This window comes from Solanum dulcamara, chromosome 5, assembly GCF_947179165.1.
Source record: "Solanum dulcamara chromosome 5, daSolDulc1.2, whole genome shotgun sequence".
Classification (NCBI taxonomy): Eukaryota; Viridiplantae; Streptophyta; class Magnoliopsida; order Solanales; family Solanaceae; genus Solanum; species Solanum dulcamara.
In genome coordinates, this window is record NC_077241.1 from 60,264,065 (window position 1) to 60,291,378 (window position 27,314).

Here is a 27,314-nt window from a genome sequence, read left to right on the forward strand (position 1 = left end):
AAAAAAAAATAAAGAGAGTTCTGCAGTAGCTTTGGGGAGGAATGTAAAAAGTTACATTGAAAGAGATTTCGCTTCCTAAATTCAATGCAAAACATATAATGACTTGGTCCAGGTATAAATATCTATAGGGCTATGCAAGGTGTGAACTGTTTATTTGAATTGTAAATTGCATAAGACACCCAATTTGTATCCCTTTTGACACCAACAAAACAGAAGAAAAAAGAAAAACAAGAACTCTCCAAGAAAAGAAGCAACTGCTTACAACAATAGACGACTCGTAAGGCAACATTGCAGAACAGATTGGCTAAAATATAATGTACAACATCAAATGTTTCCAAGTTACGCGTCATTCTGTATATCCAGTTTCTTGCTTTCAACCAAAGGATTGTCATGGTATAAATACGAATCAGCCAATAAAACCTTCTTGCTCTGATCAGCAGTTGCAGCATTTGGAGAAGTTGCGCTCTCTCCTTCAGGCAGAGATGATGACAATGCATCCATTGTACCCCCCATTTTGGAGAAAGAGGCACTTGTCTTCGCAGTTTCTGGCAAACTGGGAGGGGTATCTTTTTGTGATCCGTTGATCTCAGAATATGGTGCATTGCCCAAAGTTGATAATGGGGAACCATCTGGTTCAGAGTTTTTACTCATCCCATCTTTTCCTCCACCTACAACACAGTTCAGAATCAGCTTGGAGAGGAAACAAAGATGCATCCACTACTATCGTTGATAAAGATAATGAAACTAGTTGATCACCTATATTGGAAGCTGTGGAAGGAGATGCATTTGCACTTGAAGGTAACAAGCTTCCACTTCCTTTTTTTATCCTTGACTGCAAGGAAAGCAGCATTCAAATTCATCCGTTGTAGAGAAATGACCATCTATATCGTCTTTTTTACCCTTTTAACCTTTTTCTTGCTCTTAATAGCCAAACAAAAACCATCCCGAACTAGTATGATAGGCTAAAAGAAAAATAGAATTATGTTACATGGACTCGACAAGGATGGATGTAATACCTTGGAATTTTCTTCACAATACTTAATAGAAGCTGAAACACTTGTGCAGTGGCCATGCAGAAGTGTGTAGGCCCACAAAACTAGCTTCCGTGAAGTGTTCATATCAAGTATGTCGACCGCATCTATCCCAGGTTGGATATATGTTTCTGTAGCAAATTGACATGGCACCATATAAAGGTTTATACCTGATGGGAGCAATGCACAAAATGTGTCCTTGTAGAAATTATAGCAAGACCTAAGCAACATAGAAGCAGTTTCCAGATCTTCATCTGCAGCTCTCTTTACTATTACATTTTTTATTTTAGACAACGAGGGGTTCCACTTCCTCTCAAGATCCTTCAAATGATTCATGTCTTCAAAAGATGAACTCCATAATTCATCCAGTTGGAGATCAACACAAAGCAGTTGTGAGTTCTCTAATCCATTAGCTGATGAATTTAGACCTTGTACTTCACTGGAGAGTCTTGAATGCAAAGGCGTTATTAAAGCCATGCTAATTACAAGTGATCGACACCAAGCAGCAGAAACATGCTTATGAACTTTTATGCAGTTACTACTCGACAGCTTTGGGTTCTTCAAACGCTTGCGTATCTTCTCATTTATTCCTTCAAGCGTTTCAACTTTGATATTTTGCTCTAAAGACTGGATATATCGATAAAGATATCTGCAAGGAACGTCAGAATGGTTTATGTATAAGCAAACTGCTTTAACTCTAATCAAGCAATGGACTTCATAGCTTTAAGGAATTCGAAACTGTATTCCACAAATGCTCATGGTATCATTTGTTTTGTTTAAAGCCCAATCCAACAGAGGCTTGTGGGATACACTGGAAAATTCATACATTCTCAAAAGTGAAAAATATATGTACTTTATCCAAGGACAGTATCTTCATAGTACATGTACTTGTAATAAGAATATTGAGCAACTAGCCGACTAACACATATACTAGTGCTAATCCTATTCAGTTTGTTATCAAATTACATCTATTTCTTGTAGTTCCTATTTGGGCACCAACACATTTATAGGAACAAAATAATACAATTTTCTTTTGCTAATCCAAATATAAGGGTATGAAAATACTTATCCAAAACAAATCCTTCTATCTAGTGTCAACAAAACACAAATAAAACAAAATATCTCATTTACCATACTAGAAAAGAAATTATCCTGAGCATAATTCTTAGATAAAAGATTAATTAATTCCTTTCATTATATCATTGTTATTTAGCTCCTCTTGCAATTGATGTAGATCAATATTGAGACTACAGAGGAGCTGAGGAAGAAGTCTTTTTCTAATTACTATATACAGAAAACAAGTTTTTCTTTCAATTGCAATGTAAGCAAAGTTGGAGACCACAGAAAAACATCAACTTGGTACAGCACACATAAAGTTGGGGTCACTTCAAAAGGACTTACCCAAATAAACAGCTCTCTGTCAACTCAGAGCTCTTTATTTCTGGCAAGCAACAAATATCAGACCACATGGTGACCTGTTCCATGAACAGAGAGAACATTTTCTCCAGATGATGCTCACTAGTGTTGCTAGCAGCAAAAGTCTTATGGTCAGTCTGATGTATAGATGAAATTAATGCCTTTAAGTATCGTCCAAGGGCAACTGGAATGAGATCTTCAAGACATGAAGAGAACTGGATGAAATATATATACATCTATGTTAGACAAGGGAGTTTGATTAAATAAGACATGGAGATACAACCAAATTCAAAAGAGTGGGATGAGTTGATTAAATCTAAAATTACAGGCAGAGCTTTAGTTTCCATGTTGGTATCCAACAGAACAGGCAACAAACGAGAGTATTGAAGAATTGAAGGTCTAATTTGAATATCATAAAAATATGAAGTTTAAACTGATGATATTTAACATAAAATATATGTTCTTCCAAGAACTTTTTATGTTTTTCCTGCATTATGTTCCATGGCATTATAAATGGTAAGACAACTTCTTTTGATAAAGAGAAATGGTAAGACAACCCTCTTTGCAGTAAGACCCTCTTAGCAGTAAACTGTTATTACAACTTGTAGAGCTCTAAGATATGGCATGAGAAATGCTTTCCTATAAAACTGCGCATTTTTATCACAAAATTTAGCTATTAGACATGCTTTCTTACAAATAAATAAAGCAGTGAATTTTCAAATTCAACCTCAAAGAGACTTATTAATAGATGCAACCTCAGAAAGGGTCGATGCAATAAGGAGAAGTGTAGAAAGAAGAATATGTTTTTTTCATTAGGCTAATCATTGATGCTGCTAGTCATTGTGAACAATGTATGCAGCCAATTTATATGGAAGTACCCTCTTATCTGTCCTAAGACAGAAATAAGCGCGATCAAGGGTGCAGATGTCTTCTGTCTCCTCCAGCAGTTTTAAATAGAATAATGTGTACTTGCGGATGCAAGTAATGAACTTCCGAGAACTTTCTGCCAAGTTAACTTCTAGGGATCTCCTGTTCCCTGAGCAACCTTGGGTTCTGCGCCTGCAATATGAAGAAAAAAAATGATCAGCTAATGAGGCAAGAAATGTGACTCTAATACCTGACCAAGTAATGGACCTGAAAAGAGAATTATCTAGGAAGATGGTTATAATTGACTTTGACCCTCATTGTTACCAAGTTCACCAGGTGCAAGAAATAAAATCATGCCGTCACTGTATCATTTGATGACTACAACAACCTAAAAACCTCGCATTTCCCTCACAAACATAGGCATTCACCAATATTCAATTGAATTTCTTATGGACTTTCACATTTCCCTAAGTTGTGATAGTGGCATATCTTTCACACCTACTTGTGAGTGATATAACCTATTCTTGGGAGTCGCAAAAAACTAGCTTCTGCAAATTCTTAGTCACCAAGCCCAACATTTTGCAAAAATTGTGACATACATTTAAAGGGTCGGTCAAATAAATTGACTCAGTTCCAGCAAGAAAATCAACACATAAAAACTCTGACACCATACGTAACTCAAAGTCTCAAGTCTAGTGTACGACGATATGAAGTGTGACCGCAGTCAATAAAACTGTAAGAGGTCTTACAAAATGGTTGCGATTTCATAATCTTACTAGGATGTAGTGGCATGGGCATTTTTACCCATTACTGGATAATTACAAAAGATTACATAATGGAACAATATTTTAGTGGCTTGGGATGCTTCGGATGAGAAAAATATTTCTTGAACACATCTTTGGCGGAAGCATTCTCTGAGTGAGCGGGTTGAGCATGTGAAGTATCTGTTGTCTTAAAGTATCAAACGTAGAAGATTTCCCTAAGCTTTTCCACTTCCCATTTATAGATAGTCACGGGAAGACAAGTAAAACATGCTCCTTGATGGAAGGTCGTTTCAAATAGGTTGTACAGGTCCTAGAAGAAGGAGACCACCCATTTACCTACATCATATGGAACTGTTCCACCAAGTAGAGGATTTAGAGGTAGTTACCTAGACGTTAAGGACAGAAAAGCCTGTCACAAAACTTGGCAGTCATCAAAGAGGATAATGATAACCACTTCAATCTCCAGAAGAAATGGAGAGACATTGCAGGATAGAAAACCCAATTTTACATCATTTTCCAACCAACCAGGATAACCTTGATAGAAGAAGATGTCGGGAAAAGAAGTTGAAGCGCCAATTCAAAACAATTTGTATTATCCGTGTCAATGGGTGTTAGTAAGACTCTATATGACATTGATTTGAAATTCAAGGTTGTCCAGAAATGGGCCAAGCCCATTAAGCCTTATCATGGACCTTGAATCGAAAATGTACTATTCAAACAAGTTTATCACCGCGTATGAAACCTAAAAGAAAAATTCAAACGAGAGCATGAGTTCAGGAGAAGTCCTGTAACATGGTGTGCAGGCTACGATAATCACTTTATGACCTGAGGCAGTCCCGTCGAGTGTGGTTAGACAAATTTAACACGGTTATCCAAGAATTTGGTATGACTCATATAAAAGCTAATTATGCTGCGGTTTATTGTCCTCCGCTCCACATTTGTGCATGTATTTGATGGTCTACGTTGATGATATAGTTATCACAGGTGATGAAGATGAAATCACCCAAGTTAAAGCATCATCTTTTTTTTGATAATTTTAAACCACGAACCTTGGTCGGTTCAGGTACTTCTTATTACTGAGGTTGCTCAATCCATATCAGGCATTTTCATTACCAGATATGCTCTTGAAATTCTTACAGAGACAAGAACGACAAACTGTAGGCGTATTGATACTCCGTGGATCCGAATATTAACCTTCTACCAATTTAAGGATACCCTATTAATGATCTTGGAAGGTATTGGAGATTGATAGGCAAGCTAAATTACCACACCACGACTCTACTTGACATTGTTTTCCTAAAGACTGATGTAAGTCAATACTTGGATTTTCCTTGTGATAGTTATTAGAATGCTTTTGTTTGTATCCTTCGATACATAAAAAATGTTCCAGGAAAAAAGAGTACTTCACAAAAAAATCTAAGACATGGGCATATTGTTGGATATACAAATGCAAATTGAGCAGGCATAGGATCTCACGACTATCCTTTCTGGTAATACTGGGCTTTATATTATCCTGATCAGTGATCAGTATATTTGAATATTCTGGATCCTTATGTGCTTTTTTTGTTATACTAGCGGCTATCTATGGATATTGCATTATGGTTGGGGGCATTTTGTGTCATGGAAAAGTAAGAAACAAAATGTAACTGCAAGATCAAGTGAAGAAGCAGAATATCATGCTATACAGTGGCTACATGTGAACTCATTGAATTAAGTAATTGCTAAGAGAATTGAAATTTGGAGAGATTGGCCAACTCGAAATTGTGTGTGATAATCAGGTTTCACTTTACATTGGATCAAATCCAGAGTTTCATGATAGGACCAAGCACATAAAAACTGATAGTTATTTCGTAAAAGAAAAGATAATCCCAATTCTCAGAGACATTGTCATAAAGTCCGTGAAGTCAAATGATCAGCTTGCGATACATACATCAAGTCCCTTACCCTTCTCAAAACAGGTTACATATACAGCAAACTTAATACATATGATTTGTATGTGCCAAACTTGAGGAGGAGTGTTAGGACCTTGTGAATATAGTAAATATCAACAAGGATAAACCAAAATCAATTAGATTGATTTATTTCCTGTAATTTGCAATTTTGATTTCTTTCGTTTCTTAGAACATGTAGACTTCATTATTTCTACCCCCAATAGCTTAAGGGAATAATCAAGCAATGCTTTTTCTCAATCTTCTATTGTTCGCTTCATTTTCTCACAATTTGGATGATTTGCGAGAAACGAACAATAGAAAAAGACTTGTATGGACATTCAAGGCTCTCTTTCTTCCATTTTAACTTTTGGGTAGAACGAAAATATCTTATTATATAGATACTTGGATGGATATTTTGGAAATTCAGTGCTGATCTTTCTAATAACCTATGTCAACGTGATGGCAATCTTTTTACATCGTATGTTGAAAGCTGACACTGTCTGTGTGATGTGGAACACCCAAGACTTTGATTCAATTAAAAGACAGGCCTTCCCTAAATAAAGGGAGAACAATCTACAAGGAATCAGAAAATGTTGTCATAGTGATTCCTCGATGTTCCAAAATGATGGGACAGAAAAAAAAAAGAAAAAAAAAGGAAATGCATACCTTCCCTTCTTAACCGTACTGTCAATCTCCCACATGTTTATTGTAAATGAAGAACGAGACGACTTAAAGCAGAAGGAAAGTTCATCCTTTGCCTTTTGTAGATCCATATTCCCACCTCTTCGATATAGGCCTTGAGCAAGCATATATCTAGCCTTATGAAAATGTTTCAGGTCCCCTTCCACACAAATTTCAAGAGCAGAAAGGCAATCACTGTAAAGCATCTGCCACACCCCTTCCAAATGTGAATCCCCTTTTCCATCATTGACAGAGTACGCATTGGGAGTTCTATCCTCAGAGCACGTCGATTCTGAAATTGATGGGCAAACCTTACTGAGGATATCCATCACAGTATTCTGTGTTGATTGATTGAAACAGTACGCAGCGACAACCTAAAACGCATCCAGGCACTAATTAAGTCAATAACAGTCCTAACACATGAAAAATGACCAGTTGAAAAAGGTAACTATTTCCAAGTCTGGCCAGAGAAGGGGCATACAGACTAAAAGTCTTCAGAAGAAACCATTAGTTTAGACATGTTAAGTCCTCCCACTCCCAGATGTAATGGTCAAGTTAAATTTTGACAACTCTTTGAGCTGTGAAGAAAAAAGGAAGCCAATCCATATGCTGCTGAAATTCATGAACTTATATGGGTTGCTGATTAGAGAAGAGTATTATATAATACACAAACCTCAACTCTAAGCGGGCCATGTTTAAAATAATCCAGTGAAACTATTTTTTTTGCGCTTGTACTAAGTTGCTCGAACTCAGGTGCGGGTGTCCGATACGGGTGCAGATCTAGAGGTTGTATCCTTCATTGAATCTGTCCAGAAATTCTCCGTAGATTTTGGTCAAAGTATCCAAAATTGGTTGACCAGATTGGGTACGGATCCCACGCCCACAGCCACACCCATGTCGTGTCGACATGGATGTGGCACCGAAAGTAAAGAGTCCGGGCAACTTAGCGCTTGCCGCTTATATATATATATTTTTTGAAATGTGGCTTTGTTGTGTATGTCTCTCAAAATTTTACATACAACTGGGATAGATTAGGTCTATTGAAAACGAAAAGAGCTAATTAACTTAGCTATCTTCACGACTATCAATATACACCTGTTCATATCATAGCTCGCTTACATGTGTAACCGTCTCAATAAAAGAGGAAATGGAAAGGAGTTAAAGCAAAGCACCAACCTTTAAGGCGTCCTCATCTTGTTTCCTACATGTGCAAAGTAACTTCAACCGTGAAGCATGCATCCTATAGAATGAATCCGCAGCAGATGGATTCAAAGCAATAGCTTTAGCATAGAATGAAAATGACGTCTCATGTGAATATCCAAGCTTCTCGGAGAGTTTTCCCAGATAAAATGCATGAGACCAATCCTCTCTGAAATTGCATGCTAGGTTACATTTTAGATGATGAAATAATCAAGGGAAATGGAGTCAACAGACAAGACTTACTTGTGTGTGAAGGCCTTCTGAAAGTGTCTCAATGAGTTTTGACAGAACATCATCCATGCTGAATCTTTGGATGGCACAACATATCTTTGGTCATAGATCGGTACTACATTCTGAAGACCATCATAATATACTAATGCCAATAACTCATGTATCTCGGCCTGAAAGAATCAGGAGCAATCACATGAAGACAGTGAGAATGAAATGTGGTAGCGTCCCCTCGACCCCAACAAAGACTTTTTTTTCGATAAGGTAAGTTAATCATTATCTATATCTATCTATCTTATATATCTATACTACCTTAAAAGTATGAACTCCCAAACTTGAATGTTAAATTACTATACTACCCCCAACTAAAAACACCAAATTTTGTATATTTATATATTTATATTTTCTATTTATATTATATTAAAAGCAAACACCTTTCCACATTGAAGGGTTGTGACTTTTCCGAAGGTTTGTGACTTTTCCAAAGGGCTTTAACTTTTCGGATGAGTTGTGACTTTTCTGAAGGATTGTGACTTTTCTGATAAGGCACAATAAGTATTTGTTCATACTACCCTTTGTTGGCTATAAATAGAGGGAATTCCTCTCATGTAAATTAAAAATAAGACCACATTTCATCATTTCGAACTTGCACTTTCTCTTTTTATATTTTGTTTTTACCCACACGTACTTTAAAAATAAGGCTATCTGATGCAAGGCGTGGAGCATACAAACGGTTATCTGATGCAGAGTATCAGGAAAAATTAAGAAAAGGACTTTGTTTTCGCTGCGATGAAAACAATGGTACCAATCACCGGTGCAATTCAAAACAATAAAACCTGCTTTTGTAGGAGCAGAGGACGATGAAGATGGAGGCATTGAAGAGTATTTAGAGGAGATAATAAACACATGGACCAATTAAATGTTCAAGGACAACCGGAGTCACGAAAGTTAATGGAGTTGTCTTTGTACTCTATTATAGGATTTACCACAAAGAAGTCCTTAAAGGTATGGGGAACAATACTGGGGAAGAATATTATTGTGCTGATTGATAGCGGAGCATCAACATTTTATCTCTCGTGCAGCAGCCAAAGCATTAGGGTTAAAGCAAACAGAAACTAAGTCATTTGTGGTGGAAGTGGGGAATGGACAGCAAGTAAAGAGTAGAGGAAGATGCAAAAGAAGTGGAATTGTGGATTGATAAATTGCAGATAACACAGGATTATTTCCTTTTTAATTTGGGAGGATTAGAATGGCTGGACACTTTGGGGATTATTCAAGCTAATTTCAAAACGTTGACTCTGAAATTTGAAGTAGGAGAGCAAACACGAGTTGATCGAGGAGACCCTCACTGTCCAAATCAGTGGCTTTCACCCAAAACTTTGTTTAAAGCCTTGGCAAGGAGATGGAGAAGGGTATTATGTTGATCGAAATGAGTTAACAACAAGGTTAGAACAAGAGAATTTGGATTTGCAGCAATTATTGGAAGAATTTGGGACTTTCCTCACTACCAGAGAAATGAGATTGAGCGAATTCAACGGGAAATGCTAGTAGTTAGTATCATCCAACCAAGTACAAGTCCTTTCTCTAGTCCAGTGTTGCTAGTTTGCAAATATGATGGTAGTTGGTGATTTTGCATAGATTATCGGGCCCTTAATAAGATAAGGGTTCCTAATAAATTTCCAATTTTAGCAATCGATTTTGAGGACCAAAACTTCTTTTTTTTGTTATGATTGTGGTGTCTGGGACAGCTTTCATGCAGAGGACCAAAACTTCTTATAATTGAATTGTTGGTTAATATGCATGTTTCCTTTAGGTTACAACCTAATTATTCATTCTGATGCTTTGGAAAACGCAATTTGATTCAAAACACTTGTCTTTCATTAATTAATGCTATTACATCAATTGTGTTTATATAGCAATTCTTTTTTTATGCAAGTGTCAATATAATTGACATGGTATTATCGTGCAATGCACATTCATAGAAACTAGTTAAATAAAAATTGGGACGACGTCAATCAACATAGTCAAATGTCAAGCTAACTGAAAATGGTTAACACCTAAGAAAACATTCAATTCATTATACATGTTTGTCAGGACCACCAACCAAACAATAAAGAACAAGAAACCTAGATACATGAAATTCATATATATTCGGAAGATTTTTTCCAACTCTGACAGTGCGTCTATCCTTGATCACTCCAAGGTGGCAATTAGATATAACAAAGGAAAAACCTTCTCCCACAAATTATCAGAGTGAAGCATACCTGTTGATCTGCTGTTTTTGCTAAAGCTGACGTCATCAACAAACATCGCCTGCTCCTTCGGCGACTTGCCTCAACTCTTTCAGATAAAGCAGCATTTTTCCTCCATCCCAAAACATTTATTTGCTTGCTTCCATCATTTAGCAGCAAGTCTACCTCCTGCGTTCCCAAAAGAAGTAAAAAAACCAAAGAGATTAAGTAACTACGAAGCGCATGATATGAACTCCCACCAGTAGAAAACTGCCTTCCATTAGGGGACGTATAGCTGCAAGCCTGCAACAGATGACTAGCAGAACATTATTACCTCATCATAGATATTTGCAAGTTTCTGCCAACTCTCCAAGCGTAGGAGATTGTAAATTAAATCATATTTGATGAGTTTTGCATTTTGCTGCACAAATTCCTCCCCTTCTTTGGTCAGAACAAAGCCAGCCCATTTATCAGTTGCATTCATTTCTTCAGACAGAGCCAGAAGATAATACAAATTGCTATAAACTTCCAGGTATGGCTCGGAACTGCAAACAACCAATGAAAAATATCTGTTTGATTCCGTAGTCCAAAGTACTAGTAAGTTCATTCGCCAAAGTGCTGATCCCATAAGTAACATGTTTACCTTCCTTTTGATGATGCTTTCTGTTGTTCCAGGCTTCTGGGGTCTGATAATAATATCTTTGTCATGGATTCCAGAAAGCCACTGGACCCTGCTTCCTCCGAGAGCTTGTCTTCACACATTTCAGGACCATCTAAGAACTTGTCTATTGCATTTCCAGCTAAAACATCATCTGGTGGTTGTGGAAAGTGCTTTCGTATAGCTCTAAGGACTCGTCGGAGTTTAATGAGCCCCGTCCTCTGAATGATGAGCAAAATTGAGAGCTTTTAAAATAATATATTATACATCAACTTGGGGAATAAGGGTTTGGAGGAAGGTTTGATAAATGGGATTCGAGAAAAAGAAGACACACAGCACTTACAGAAGAAGCTTTAGCATAAGGAAGTATATACTGAAAAACATCAGCACATTGTTCCTTGGTTTGGTAATCACCCCGGCTTGTGTTCTTATGCTCACCTAAATCATCTTCATATGATGCATCAGACCTTAGATTCAATCCATACAGGCAGTAAAAGCACTGATCCAAAGCATTATCAATGGCAACTTCAAGCTCTTCTTTTGCATCTTCACTTAGCTCAGTTCCATCTTCGACCAATTGATCCTTTGACTTTGCCGATCCAGGGTACGTACTGTCAGAGACATCACCAACATTCTTACTGTCCTCGACTTTAGTTTTCTCAACCTCCAGAGCTTTAATGGCAGAAATAGATTCTGCACTAATCCTCTCAACAGCATCTTTATCTGAACCGGTAGCTTCAACTCGATCTACCTGACCTGCTTCCACATTCAGCTTCTCCAAATTTGATAAGTTCGATAACTCGTTGATGTGGCTTTCATGAGAAAGTTCGTCAGATTTTTGAACATTATTATCATGGGAAGACTGTTTGTCACACTGAGACATTTCAAATTCCTTGCAAGCAGAGTGAAAGTTAGACTTCAGTTTCATATCCAAGTTTAAGAGGTGCTTTATTGCAAGTTTTAGAAATGTTCCTTCTTCCTCTTCACCAGTTGCACTTGCACAGCAGACACCAAACTCAGCAAGCATGTCATGGATTGCCACGATCAACTCTGTCTGGCATGACACGGTAGAAGAGATCAGCTTGTTTCTAATGAAAGATTAAGATAGCAAACATTAATGTTACAGCTGAAATTCGACAGTCTAAACCCTCTAAGAAAGAAAGATGTCTCACTTGAGTCTTTATAGGAACATTTGGGATCAAGTGTTGGAGTTTACAGAATGCAATAACTGCATCTACAAAGTACAAGCTTTCTCTTGGTTCCATATGATCTGAAATTCCTGAACAAGAATTTTTTTTACAAGAATATGCGTTGGCAACATTACACATAAACATCAGCAGCAATGACTGAATATCACCAATGACAGTCATTGGAACACCATTCTGCAAGAAAAAGACATCAAATTCTGTAACATTTGCACAAATTTATTTATCAAAAGAACACGTAGGAAAAAATACATTGGTTTCCGAATATCATTGCTCATCAACTAAATAAACATCATAATTTCTTGGAAAACCAAATGTCAAGTACCAGTTTTCATTTCTTCTAATATTTGTCAACAAGAACATGGACCTTATTGTCTATATGACCAAAGTTCAGGATGAGAAAAAGCAAAAGACAGGTCAGATGAGAAGCATCCGTTTCCAAAGGAATGTGGTATAAATGGAGAGCGCAAGGAAATCACAAATAAAACAAAGGCAAAAAGAGGTAAAATTTAGAACTAGAGTTGGAAGAAATTGCACAAAGAAGCAAGTCAAATGTATTTAAACTTCTCACATTTTTTTTTAGCACAGACTTCTCACTTTCTTTCCTAGATGGACAAAGTATTTTGACAAAATGAAACCAATGACAGACTATCATATTGGCATGCTCTACCTTCCCAATCAAGCATCATAACCATAGAACTTCGGTTGACTATCTAGTATGCAAATTCAAAACAAACAGGAGAAAGTTGAACAAACAAACATAATATGACTAAAGTTGGTCAAAAACCATAAGAAAGATGCTTCATTTGAGCTTTTGTAGTAGTATTCGCCTATTTGGGATCAAATGTTGAAGTTCACGAATGCATTATCTATATCTTCAAACATCAAATTTCTCTTTGTATACTTTGTTCTGAAGTTCCAGGTCCACAGTTAGCTCTTAGAAAACTAGGTGATAGCATTTTTTAGATTAGGAATAGGAATAGGATAGTATATAGTCTACTACATGGAAAAGGATTGTAATGTAGTGTCTATAAATAAGGTTCAATGTAATAATATAAATAATGCATCTTTAATCATATTTTTCCGTGCTTCCACGCATGGTATCATAGCCTTGGTGAGACAATATCGCTGTGCAAACATACCACTGCCTTCCATTAAAGAAAATGTCATTTCACCGTGCAATTTTCCGGTGACCTAAGTGATTGTCCACATCAAACCACTTTCTACCAGTGTTCTGCGAAAAATAATAACACCATGAGGCTCGAAAAGCTCAGACGACAAAATCCCAGGCAGAAACACTGGAAAATATCACCTCACGTGCTCTCACATGCTGTCTAGAGGTACGACTTTCTGGCGAGATTTGGGCCACGCATCGGGTGCATGAGAGCTAGTGTTATCAAAGGCGCGCTTAAGCCCTGAAGCTTGGCTCAAAAGGTGTTGAGCGCTTCAGTGTTGTCATCAAGGTTCTAATACATACTTTTCCTTGTCAATGAACCTCTTTTGAAGAGATGACACTAACAATTGATATTTCACTTTATGTAATTATTTTTCAATTTCTTTGTTCATATTTTTGTCATTCATGCTTTGCAAATTATTAGTTTTGTCTAAACATATATATTTGTATTTTTTTCTCCCTTTGAGCCTTTTTTCATTATAGCCCACGCTTTATTTCCGGTCAATTTTTTGAGCTTTTCTTTTTCTGTTGGATTCGTCCAGGCCTTCTGAGCAGACCCTACCAGAATTCTTCAGATTTCAATCTATGGATTAGTGTTCCCCCACAGTCAGATTAGTTTTTTTCGGCAATATCTACATTTTCCAACATGATTCAAGTCAGATTTTGCCTTTTTGGAGGTCGTCCACCTGTTTCGACACCACCCATCTTATTTTTAGAATTTCTCGACAACCAGATATACATTTTTTGTTACCACAGTTTTCAGGCCACTGTCAGCCAGATTTCAGGCAACTTTCAAGTCAAATTTTAGGCCACTTTGAGTTTTCAGCTCGTCTTTATTTCAAATCTTTTGAACTTTTCGGCGGCCCTCTCCGTTATATTTTGTGATTATACCTTTTGGTTTGAAATTTTTGGCTCCAAAAATATAGGAGTTGACAATCCAATTCCTATAATTACTTTAGAACCCTTAATGAGAGGATCTGAAAATCAAACATCCCAGTCTATGAGAAGTTGACGAGGATGAGGTTGTTTTGGAAGATCTCGACCTAAGTGTAGTTTTATTTTTTGATGAAGTAAAAGATTTTATTAAAGAGCATCAGGGTGATGCTTAAGGTAAAAATGTACAAAGAAAAAGAGTTAGTTCCTTACATGAGTACAAAGCTAGGATCAAGAGCAAACAAAATCCAAAAAACTGTCAACACTACTAACAGGAGACAAAAAGTAGTTAATGCATCTTAATCTATAAATAGGATTCAGTGTGAATAACGTAGTTAATACATCTTAATCTTTTCCCATGCTTTCTCATAGCATTAATAAACATAAGCATCACCGGAAAAGGGTATCACTACAATAATTATAAGCACAATGCATAATACTCCAATCTTCTAGTAGAATAACTTAACTAAATAAGCCAACAACTATGGTATCCAGGCCAGCTTGCTCGCACCTCAACTATTCACCGGGTACCTGGTACCTCCCACCAGCACAGGTACAGGCTAACTCTGTCCACCAAGACTTGAGGCAAAAGGGAAGAAATCACCTAGTGTTTTCTTGCCTCACTTCCCTCCAATGCTACACTTAACATTATCAGCATAATTCACAAACCTGAAAACATATCATCATTGAACAGACCAAACCTTACATATTTCGTGATTGAGATCCTAGAAACCCCCTAAAATTTCACAAAAAGCATTGTACTCTCAACTGTATGTAAAGCTTTAAAAGTAAGTAAATGCAGCATGCAAATGTTCAACTACATGTGGAGTAGCGCGGACAACATTATAATGATAGCCCCGTGGAATTAGTCAAGGTGTACGCAAGCTGGACTGGACACCACACTTATCAAAAAAATATTACAATCACAATATTACATGTTTCTAGCTATGTTGTTCGGACTCTTCAAAAAAGTAATGGGTGTGGGTCAGATTCTTCAAAGTAGTGTATTTTTGGAGAATCTGACACGGATGGGGCATCCAAAGTGGAGAGTCTACACAACTTAGGTTTCTAGTGCCCCCAATATGTGAGGTCAACACCCCTAGCTCATTGACAGTGAGGAACTTGTCGCAAGCTAGTCTTTTGAACTTTTTTATCTTCTGTTTCTCTATTTATTTATTTATTTATTTATTTTGTGTGTGTGTGTGGAGGGGAGGGGGGGTCCAAGTTGAAACCAGGAAAAGCCAATGACATGTTCATTTTTAATACTTCCCAATAAAAAGTTCATTCTAAGAAGAATTTTTGTAGTTCAATTGGTTGGCTACTTAAAGTTTCACCTTGTTGGTGAGAGTTTAGTTCACCACCTTCCAATCCTCTCGCTCATTTTCCCTCCCCTACCTCCTATGTAAGATAAAAAAAAAGGTAAAGAAAGGTTCATACTGTGTATGTTTTGTCTAAGATTCTTTACTTGAATGCAGAGGTTTTTCCAATCACATCATAAAGAAATTATCATTCGCCTTGATATTAATAGTAATTTAGCATCTTTCATAAAAAAGAAATTAAAGATCAACGCATCTGCAATAATGAAGAAAAGACAGCCAAAAAAACAATCAAGACAAAACTGACGTACAGAGTTTTCAGAAGGGTCGGTGATGCTCTTTATCCTTGAGGCACACTGAGATATTGCTTTCACTTCTTGAGCAGCCAAGTTCCAGAGGTCACTTGGGGTTTCCTTAGACTCTGCGTCAGAGATAGATAACATTTTTGAACCTTTCATCTGGTTAGAAAATTGGTTCTCTTCCTCACTAACAGCAGTAATGAGCATCTGCAACTTCCTTTTGTGGCAATTTAAATAGACCTCAATGTCCAATGGCTCTGTCTCCTCACATCCTTTTATTAAAATATCCAAGGCAGACAGTTCAATTGAAGTTAGCCCTCTCCCTGTATGAGTGGTAACACGTGATGATTCAGCAGAGACCTCTTCTGAGGAAAAGAGAAGAGGAGCAAGTGTTTTTACACACTCAGAGTGCAGATTTTTCTCAACTAACTGATGGATACCATCCTTCATTAGAAAATCAACCTCCAGTAGATGAATCTCATGGAGGATTCTATTGACAGTCAGCCTCTTATACGATTTTAAGTGGGATAATAAAACGAAATCACTCTTGCTTTCCTTATTTGTCAAATGCTCCACTGAAATAGAGAACTCTTCTCGAGCTCTCGCTTTGCCGCCATCTGATAGAGACAATTGCCCACTTAACCAAAAAAAGCGAACCCAAAACTCATGATTTTTATTAAGTGGATATTCACTATGACCATGACTCTGACAATGCCCCCCCATTGAAGCGCTTTCTTTCCTGCCAATAACGTGGAATGGATAGTCCAAAGCAACACATTCAATTATTTTGCACACATGATATGAAGCCTCCGACATAAAGCTAGATTTTTGTGATGTGTCAGAAGAACACAAACCAAAATCATAATATAACTCAGCAAGAAACAAATTGCACTCAGGAGTCCTCTCCTGGCCCCAAAACCTTATCACCTTCTCCAGATCTAAAAATTTAAACATGCCTTCCTGATACAAAATGCCTCGCCTGGCAACTTCTTCCAGGAGCATGTGACCCAAGTGGTAGGCACCGTGATTTCTTGTCGTTTTCAGGACAAATCCAACAACATCACTACACTCTGTGTCTGGTGAATTAGGAAGATCCTCAGCTTGGCCTGCAAGTCCTGCTTGATTCACAAGATAGGGTCCTAGAAATTGCATTACAACTTTAGTGAGGTCCCTGTTGGTCTCAAAATCTAACTCTTCTTTGTCTGGTTTACGGCTTCTGAGCCTTTCCAGGCGGCTGCTTCGCCTTTCTTGAGGGTGATCTCCACAAATAGTTGATTCATTTTCTCTACTAACACTACCTTTCTCAGACCTGAAATCCACGATGCAAATGCTTTCAGAAGCTGTGGAGGGTGAAATGTCTTTCCTTCCTGAAGGATCCTTACTTTTTTCTGATATGCTTGACAATTTAATGATTACACTAACATCACCAGATACATCGTTCCCTAGTCCAAGTTCAGAACCAGATTCAATTGATGGATGTAAAATTTTCAAAAGTTCACTGGCCAGAGCTGTCCAGGAAACTTCTGGAAGGCAGAACTCCAAATTTTGCTTCAACTTTTTGGAAACAGGTTCCTCATCAAGGTCAACACCTGCAGCTTTTCTCTTCTCTGGGAATTTCAGCCGCATATGTTTAGGTTCTAGCTTGTCTATCCCTCTTGGGGCAAATGAAATTGGTTCAGACTCTTCAATAGTTCTTTTAACAAGCAAAGCTCGAGAATGGGAAGGCCAGTTTCTTAAAATTAGTTCAGCGACTGAAAGGCAGGCAACCTCATCACCTATAGCAATAAGTACTTCTAAAAGTTTTTCCATGCAATTCCCTGCACATTAGTCCAGAAAAAGCAAATCTGAAGTTATAGAAAGAGGACCTCTGGCATAAGGTGAATACGGGGGCTCTTTAACAGTCAAGTCATGTAACTGGAAAAACTTATATAAGAAAGCTTATAAGAACTTAAACATGATATAAAATGCTCACAGTTATTGGGACTGCAGTATAACCCTTGTTCAAATGCCCAGCGGGAAATGCTCAACATTCCTATTGAGCATGCTAAAGTTCCCAGCTTATTCCAGACAACAGAATCCTTATTATCAATCTCTACAGCTTGAAGATAGCATTGCAAAGCATCTTTGTAGTACGGAGCACCTTGTTGTAGAAAAACAGTGGCAAGATTTTTCAGTGCCAAAAATCTGCAGAAATGTGAATTACAGTAACCCAGCATCAGATATATATGTTGATAAAAGTAATATTGTCAATAGAAGAGCAGATGGGACCGTTATTCACCGAGTTTCAACTGTGCCACTATCCCTCGGGGATTTCTCAGTTATAACAAAGAAGATATTGTCAATTATATTTTAGGCATTTATAGGGAAACTATCTTAGTTTATTAAAAGCCACAACCAACCATATTACAGCTCCTATTGAACAAATTAGGGTGAACTTCATGCTTAAATCTTTGAGAAGTGCGAAGGCCCCTACTTTGAGAATTTAGTTTATGTTGCAAACTAAGAAAGAAATAAAAGTGGTGCATCTTTATCAATAGATTAAGCAGGTCACACAACTAGATATGGTAACAAAGCAAGATGAGGTCCACATTCGAGTCTCACCACCACCTATCAACAGAAATATTTCCACGTGATTGGTCCAAATAAACGAACTGGCCTGCACATTATGAGCAGCTATAGACCTAATTTAAATAAATAGAAGGCATGTAAGGGCCATCTTAACAATTTTATATCATGTTTAAGTTCTGTAGACATGTAAGCGCCATCTTAACAATTTTCGAAGGCATTTCTGGGTTACATGTCAACTGGCAGAAGAGTTTTATCTTCCCTGTTAACCAAGTGAATAATTTAGAACACTTGGCTGAGACTCTAGGATGTCAGATAGCATCACTACCTACCAAATACCTTGGGATGCCACTAGGTGCAAAAAATAAAGAGCTTGAAATATGGAGTGAAGTACTGGAAAAGTGTGAAAAGAAACTAGCAAGGTGGAAGAGTCAATACCTATCACTAGAGGGTAGGTTGACCCTTATCAAATCTGTGATAGGTGCTCTTCCTACATACATGATGAGTTTGTTTCCAATACCCAAAAAAATTGAGAAGAAGATTAACAGATTAAGGAGTTCCCTCCTATGGCAAGGAAATAAGGAGAAAAGAGGTTATAATCTGATCAAGTGGGACTCACTGACACTAGATAGAAATTAAGGGGGCTTGGGCATTAAAAACCTCAGCATACAAAATGAATGCTTACTTCAAAAGTGGCTTTGGAGGTTTTGCACAGATGATATGACTTTGTGGAGAAGATTTACTGAAGATAAATATGGCTTGCAAAGCCAGTGGGCCACTGGGGAGGTCACGGGCACCTTTGGATGCAGTGTCTGGAAGATCATCAGAAGGTTGTGGTATCAGTTTTACAACAACATTTCATTCCAAGTGGGTAAAGGAGTGAAAGTTGGCTTCTGGTGTGATCATTGGGAGGGGGAAGATAACTCGAGAAGTCTGTTCCCTCATCTTTACACTCTGAGCTCACAAAGGAATGCCTCAGTCTCTCAGGTGTGGAGTCCCCAGGGCTGGAATCTGATCTTTAGAAGAGCACTGAACGATTGGGAAGTGACAGAGATTGCCAGATTTCTCCAGGTTTTGAATAGTTTCCCAGGTATTGCCACTGATGCATACAGGCCTATCTGGTCACTACACAACAAAGGGGCCTTCACAGTGAAGTCTTGCTACTGGTGGAGGAACAATAGTCAAGTCAACACAGAAGTATGGCCCTGGAAGCTAATTTGGAAGGTTAAAAGCCCATTAAAAGTAGCTTGCTTTAATTGGTTGGTGGTAAGACAAGCATGCCTAACACATGAAGTGTTACAAGGAAGAGGTTTACAGATTTGCTCAAGATGTTATATGTGCAATCAAGAAGCAGAGGTGAATAACCATCTATTTCTTTATTGCAAAGCAGCTACAGATCTGTGGAACATGTTCCTCTGTATCCTAGGAGTCAATTGGGTAATGCCTAAATCTACTATGGATCTACTCAACTGCTGGAAAGGTATTGGCAGCAGAGGAGACAGTGAAGATTGGTGGAGATCCATCCCAGCTTGTGTCTGGTGGACATTGTGGAAGGAGAGAAATTCAACATGTTTTGAAGGCAAAGGGACCACCAGCCAGAAGATTAGAACCAAATGCCTTAGTTTACTTTGTTTTTGGTGTAAACAGGATATGGTAGGGGATACAGTGGACATAGTTGACTTCATAGGTAACTTGTAAAGTTTTTTGTTGAGTAGTCCTCACTGAAGAAAGTGCACACACCATGTGTGGATTGTAAAATGATCCTCATCATCTTTTGTTGATGAGTTTTTTTTGTGAATACAAAGTTACCTTTACTCAAAAGAAATATAAGGGTCCCTCTCAACAGATTAACCTTTTAGATGAGGCAATATACATTTGTTCGATTTGCTTCACAAGATGTTTTGTACCAGAGATATCTTCACTAGATACAACTCTTTCTTTAATAGCCGAGAAATCCTGGAAAGCGAGTGGCACATGATTCATCCAGCCACTACATATATTTATTAGCTAAGTTTCTTCACTTTGAATGCCACACCCGTGTCGACACGACGTGGGTGTGGGATCCATACCGGATATGGTAAAACGATTATGGGTACTTTGACTAAAATCAAAAGAGAAATTTGAGACAAATACAATGAGTTCTGGTTCGAACTACACAATAGACACCAAAGAGATGCTTGTACTTAATAATAATTACCAATTTGAACTTGCTCTCAAAATTCGTGTATTCCTTTCCTTCCAAATGGTCCACCATAATTTAGGCACATTTTTATAACTCTAATTTTTTATATTTGAATTAATTTTAACCGAATCCCTCCACCCATATCAGTACGTAGATCCGTACCCCTGAATCTTAAAATTTAGAACATGAAGGATCCAACCTCTAGATCTTCACTTGTATCGACAGCCGCACGAGTCCGAGAAACTTAGTCTGACCTCTAGTTCATATGCTTCAACTGGATTACCTTATATGAAGCTTGTCTAACACTAGACAACCTTAACACAAAAGGACTTCTGCTGGTTAATAGATGTTACCTATGTAACAAGGATCTGGAATCTGTTAATCACTTGCTTTTGCACTGTCCAGTAGCAACTGGTTTTTGCAACATGTTTTGCGCCCTTTTTGGCCTGAGTTGCGTTATGCCAATGAACATGAGACAGGCACATTTGAGCTGGAGTTTATGGAAAGTTGATAAGGCCATCAAAAAAATCTGATGATTCATGCTACTATCTTTTGCTGTTTGTGGACAAAAAGGGATAAGAGATGTTTTGATGGCATCTCAACTCCAAATCACTCTCTTAAAGCTAAATGCTTCACTAGCCTTTTTTGTTGGTCAAAGTTGACCCTAGTCCTTAGTGCTGGACATTTTCTAGACTTTGTTAGCAACCTAGTTTTAGATCAACACTTTGTATAGGAGGTGAACTGAGCTAAATACTCCTTTCTGTCATTCTGTTACTTGAAACTGTGCTCCTTGTAACTTTGCATCTCCTTGATGCTTTTTAATGAAACATATTACTTCATCAAAAAATGAAAAACCTAATTATCCTTCCGTCCGAATTTTATGACGCTATCCATTTTGGAACATCAGAAAATGTTTGACAATATTTTATTAATTCAATTCACTAAACTACTAAAATTTTCTACTTTGGCAGGTTATTTTGTCTACCAAACTAGCTTTTCACTTATTACTTAAATATATTCTTCTAATAAGTGCTATCAAAAGCAAAAACCACAAAAGAGCTCTAAGAAGTGCAAAACACAAATAAAGCATGGGCTTTTTATGAAAAAAGGCACAAAGGGGAAAAAAAATACAAATGTGTTTAGTCCAAGTAATTGCAATAAAGTGAAATGTTAATTGTTTAGTGTCCCTTCTTCAAAAGAGGCTCATTGGCAAGGAAAAGTATGTCTTAGAACTTTGATGACGACACTGAAACACACATTAAGCAAAGCAAAGCGCTCAACACATTTTGAGCTTCACTTCAGGGCTTAAGCGCGCTCTAAGCACACCTTTGACAACACTGCTTCTACTGTCACTAATATGATAATTGATATATAAGTTGAATTTCTTCACTTCCACCGGGTAAGTGGAAGGTTCAAACCCCATAAATAGTATCTATTTCCTTTGTCTCTTCCTCCTCCCTTATGACACTAATGTTTCTTATTAGGAAAAAGCATATAAGTCAAATATGAGATCTTAAGGGAGGAAGGGCATACATTTTTGTGAAAGTTCCATGTTTTAAAGTGTGTGACCGTCTTATCTAAAGCTTAAGTAGATAGAGAAAACACACTTTTTATTGACTTAATTTTGTCTTCAACAAGCCCCCTCACATACTTCTTAAAGTGTGTGAATTTTTTTTCCTTTAAATAGTTGGTTAACAGCTCACTTGTGGAGAATCATCCTAAACCTTAAAGGTATAGCATGGACAATGCTAGGCAAGGTCACAGAGGCTCTTAGCAGCTGGGAGGGAACATGTTCACATGCTAAGTATAGGAGTAGATGGAGAATTGTCCCATCTTGTATCTGGTGGACAATCTGGAAGGAGAGGAATTCCAGATGTTTTGAGAGCTTAGAGAATGATGTGCAGACGATCAAGTTGAACTTCATATTACTGCTATCTTTGGTGTAATCAGTTTTACTCTAAAGATACTGTGTCTATCATAGATGTTCTAGATTCTTCATAGCTAGAGAGGGAAGACAGTAGAGCTCTATTGTAAATATGTAAGTACTGTTTTGATCCCTGATATGAAACAAAGTTACTGTTTTCAAAAAAAAAAAAAAAGTTGGTTAATGATACTTGAATTCAAGACTTCTGGTTGTTGTGATACCATGTTAAAGTGTGTGACTTTCTCATCTAATAGTTTAAAATGTTAGAAAGTTCAGTTTTTATTAACTTAATTTTGTCTTCAACATGCATAAAGGTGCATCAATTTTCTAAAATCAGACGCTCAAACTGATCGTTCTATATCATGCTCTTTTTAGATATCTTTAAGATCTTCAGTTCAATGTAGTCTCACTAACAATAATGCAAAATTTCAACTACCAATGATAGGGGTAAAGGGCAACACATGGGCTTCAGTTTTAAATGCACCGGAAAGTTATATGGAAAATGTTGTAAAGAGAGCTAGAAGAGATGGTATTCTAGATTATTAGAGTAGTAGTAGCCAGGAACAAGCAAGCAAGACAATAAATTTACAATAAAATTAGAACTGGTAATTCAAGTTAGAAGTTAGGCCTCAAACACACCTTAGCTGCAAAAGATGACCATCACTAGAATTACTATCCACCTATAATGAAAACACAAAAATAAACCATTTGTAAGGAATGATGTCGCAGAAAAGACGGTGATTCCAGGGTAACTATCAGCAAGTACCTGTGAATTTGCGACCAAAGGATCCTTTAATACAACTTCCAAAAGCTCACGAGCCTTTTTATAGTCTTTAGCTTCCAGCTTCAAAAGTCCCTCATGGTAAGTTTGTGATAAGTGAAATTCCTGCAAAAACCAAATTATAAATTCATTGTAAAAAAACAGTAATCAAAAATAGCTCACAATAAAATTTGCAGAAAAATATCTCATCCATATAAGAAACAAGTGATCACAATATTGCATGCATAGTATAGGAGAAGAGTGAGAGAGATAAAACGAGAGATGCTAGCTTTCTCAAATTTCAAAATGCTTGATAAGGGAATATAAACAATTAAACTAGCTCTTTTAGATCTTAATCTTAGGGTACTGAAACATAAGGGGCTCTTTACTATTAATTACTTGTTGAATCAATCCTAACAAGTAAGCAGACAATTTCTTCCCATTTTAATCTGAGACAGCAATTAAAGCGCGAACAATTTTACCTGGGCTTCTTTGGTTGGGGCTAAAGGTTCCCATTGGCTTATTGATTCTGTATCGTTGATGGCTGCAATCGAAAACTGAAACCCAAATTTTGAAACAAAGAATTAAACACAACACCTACACGAAAATTTATTTGAATTTTGATAGCTTACCATTGTAGTATGACTTGAGTTCCAACTCTAATGGAACTTTTTGTTTGGAAAACCAGACACATGAAATTCAATTTAAGAATAACTCAAACTAACCTTTTTTACTTTTTCATACAAAATTTGCAACTCTAACCATGTACTCATCCAATATTTCTATTTTTTGTTTCTTAATTATTATATTAATACTAAAATAATACTTATTTTTTACTAAATAAGTATAATTTGTGTTACATTTCTCTACTATTTAATTAATGTAGGTTTATTATAATTTTGTTGATAAGTTTTTTATACAAATTGTTAAAGTTTCTTCTTTATATAATTGGATAATTTTTAAAGAAAAAAATTAAAAATTAAATTATCAAAGGGACACAAGTGATTTGATATTCTATAAATTAATATCATAATTACAACTTAGAAAAAAATATATATTATTATGAATTTGTGAGCATATGATTCCTATTTATAGATAGAAATAGATTTTATATTTATTGATTTCACTCATTATTTTATGAATCGAGATTTTACGCTAGTTAAATATGATTTTTAAATTTAATTTTAAAATGAAATTCAAAAATATCATTTTAAGTCTTCGTATATACTTAATATTTAAAACGATTAATTCTTAGTTAATCAAACAAGATATTTTAAAGACAATTCAATCTTGTTGATAACGTTATCTTCATTTTCAATACTACACAACTCCGTGTAAGCCTATTAAGAGAGACGGGATAGAATTTGCGGGATGAGACTAAAATTAAAGAGGACAAAGGGGAATCAGGACAAATCGAACCAGACAAATTGATAATCCCATTCCTTTCCACTACATAATGAGATGGGATGGAACGTAACGAGGTAAAATAGAAGACAGTTCAGGGGCTTTTTAATTTTCTTTAAAAAAATCATTTTAGTTATTTATAAGTCCAAAACTATAAATTGTGAAAATTACAAGTTTCTAATTTCTTTAAATTTAATGCTTTATGACTTTTATAAAAGTGTCTTTAGTGTTTACTTTAGAATGAAATAATTAATAATTTCAACTATAAAGTATGAAATTGATAGTAAATAAGAATAATATTTAGCTAAGCAAGAAATTACTTATTAGGTTTTAAAAAAATTATAAGTTTATTAAAGTTTTTTTAAATTAAATTTTTTATATTTATATGTAAAGAGATAATTACTTAAAAATGCAATTGAATAATTTTTTAAAATGAACCAAGATTTTTAAACTTTATCAGATTTAGCCACTAAACTATTGATATTTCTCTTTCGTCTCTTCCCTACACATCCAAAATACTCTCTCCTCACACACTTCATTCTTCGTCCTACTCTAAAATTTTGAGATGTGATAATTATTATTGGAATTCGGTGACAGCTGCATTGATCACTAACGATTTCTCCAATGAAGGTGGTTGTTTCAGCAGCGGTAGCACCCTTAGTTGACTAATTTGTTTGATTTGCTTGTTCATAGTGAAAATAAATGATCTCATACATATGTGTGTGTATATATATATGAAAGTTTTGTATATTATTATATACCAAATGTATAATATTGCATACCATGCTATTTCAGGCTAAAGATTTATAGCGTAAATTTGAGTTATATTTACAATATAAGTTAGCTAACGGTATATTTTTAATTTTTTTCTATAAAAAAGTGAGGGTGGGCGGAGGAGAGGAGGGAGGCACTTGTGTTTTTATATAGGGAAAAAGCTCAAATATGTCATCAAATTTTGAGAAAAGGCTCATTTATACCATCCGTTAAAAGTTTGGATCATCTATGCCATTACCATTTGAGAAAAGACTCATCTATGCCATTATTTTTTAACTTCAATTTTGCAAAATCACTCAAACAACTTTTAATATTTTTTATTGGAGTTTTGAATAAAATATACACTTTTTGCTTTTTCTTTAAGAACACCAAGAACTCCAAATTTCCAACTTTTTCAATTTTTTCACGAAATCACCTTAAATTTCAATAATAGCATCCCTACGAGCTAGATATCAAAACTCAATATTTTTTAAGCTCGAATTCAACCTAATCCAACAAGACACACTTAAATTTTCTTCAAAATTTCAAAACTTTAACCTCCTTTATTGGTAGAATTTTCTCCATAACTCCAAATCTTTTGAAATTTTAAACATAGACATAGTGAACTTTAACATAGTATTTTTTGAGTCTATGTTCAAAATTTCAAGTAATTTAGAATTGTGGCAAAAGTTTCACTATTAAAGGAGGTTAAAGTTTTGAAACTTTTGAAAAAAATTTAAGTGTGTCTCGTTGGGTTAGGTTGAATTCGAGCTAAAAAGATATTGGATTTTGATGTCGAGCTCGGAGGGATGCTAATATTGAAATTTGAGGTGATTTCGTGAAAAATTGAAGAAGTTGGAATTTTGAAGTTCTTGGTGTTCTTCATGTGTTCTTGAAAAGAAGAAGAAGCAAAAAGAGTATATTTGATTCAAAACTCCAATAAAAAAATGTTAAAAGTTGTTTAGTGGTTTTGCAAAATCGGAGTTAAAAAATAATGGAATAGATGAGCCTTTTCTCAAACGACAATAACATAGATGAGTCAAACTTTTAATAAATGACATAAATGAGCCATTTCTCAAATTTTGATGGTATATTTAAGCCTTTTTACTTTTATATATTATAAGTGAAGATACGGAGGACGAACATGCTAGTAAATTGTTATACTAAAAATATTGAAAGTTGTACTAAAAAGTGTGGAAAGAAGATCAATTTGGTAACTTGCCTTATTACTTTAGAAAAAAATACGTGTGTATTGTATTTATGAAACACATATGTTTCCACAAAATATTTTTTTATTTTGCTTTTTTTAAAAAAATAAATAAATTGAGCAGAGCCCATTTTATTAATACTCAAAGAAACAAACAATTAATTTGAGCCCGAAAGTAGCGTAAATTCAATCCTATAGAACAAAAATAAATTTTTTTTTTAAAAAAAAGGTCGGATCAAAAAATCTAAGAAAAATGAAAGGTTCATAGTTTATGATCTTCTTCTCCGGTCAGCTACTTCACGATTCCTCGATCATCGTTCCTCAGCAACAAATATAACAAGCTTGATTGACATCCACAAAGACGTTTACAAACATCATAGATTCGAGCTTTTTAAAGACTTTTTCAACTCACACATTGTGCTTCCAAAACCATTTTCAAGGTAAGATTCCAAATTTCAATAAGCTTAGTAAAGATCGCTACTAAGAAATCTAATCTACTGTCACCTTGAGTTCTGTAGATTGCGCTCCAAAAAAAATTAATACCACTCTATAAATCCTCATATTAAGTAGGTATTGATCTTTTTA

At 36.0% G+C, this 27,314-nt stretch overlaps 1 protein-coding gene across 1 annotated transcript; it reads right to left on the reverse strand.

The window, feature by feature from the left end:
* Positions 1-135: 135 nt before the first annotated feature.
* On the reverse strand, positions 136-24,104 carry LOC129889273 (calcineurin-binding protein 1). Its single transcript, XM_055964505.1, has 19 exons — positions 23,998-24,104; positions 23,848-23,922; positions 23,372-23,491; positions 23,245-23,285; positions 17,907-18,118; positions 15,947-17,751; positions 12,180-12,389; positions 11,351-12,061; positions 10,993-11,228; positions 10,684-10,894; positions 10,383-10,538; positions 8,134-8,291; positions 7,867-8,059; positions 6,676-7,064; positions 3,326-3,506; positions 2,433-2,662; positions 1,017-1,680; positions 757-832; positions 136-668 (listed from the first exon to the last, which is right to left on the reverse strand). The coding sequence occupies exons 1-19, from the start codon at positions 23,998-24,000 to the stop codon at positions 340-342; spliced, it is 6,000 nt and encodes a 1,999-aa protein (XP_055820480.1). The 5' UTR covers positions 24,001-24,104; the 3' UTR covers positions 136-339.
* Between the last annotated feature and the right edge of the window lie 3,210 nt (positions 24,105-27,314).

Coding starts and splice junctions, on each gene's coding strand:
- LOC129889273 (XM_055964505.1), bottom strand. Junction 18,119..23,244: donor GGTCATCTTTTGCAGCTAAG/GTGTGTTTGAGG, acceptor ACATTTCTGCAG/ATTTTTGGCACTGAAAAATC. Junction 2,663..3,325: donor GTCTTAGGACAGATAAGAGG/GTACTTCCATAT, acceptor TATTTCATCCAG/TTCTCTTCATGTCTTGAAGA.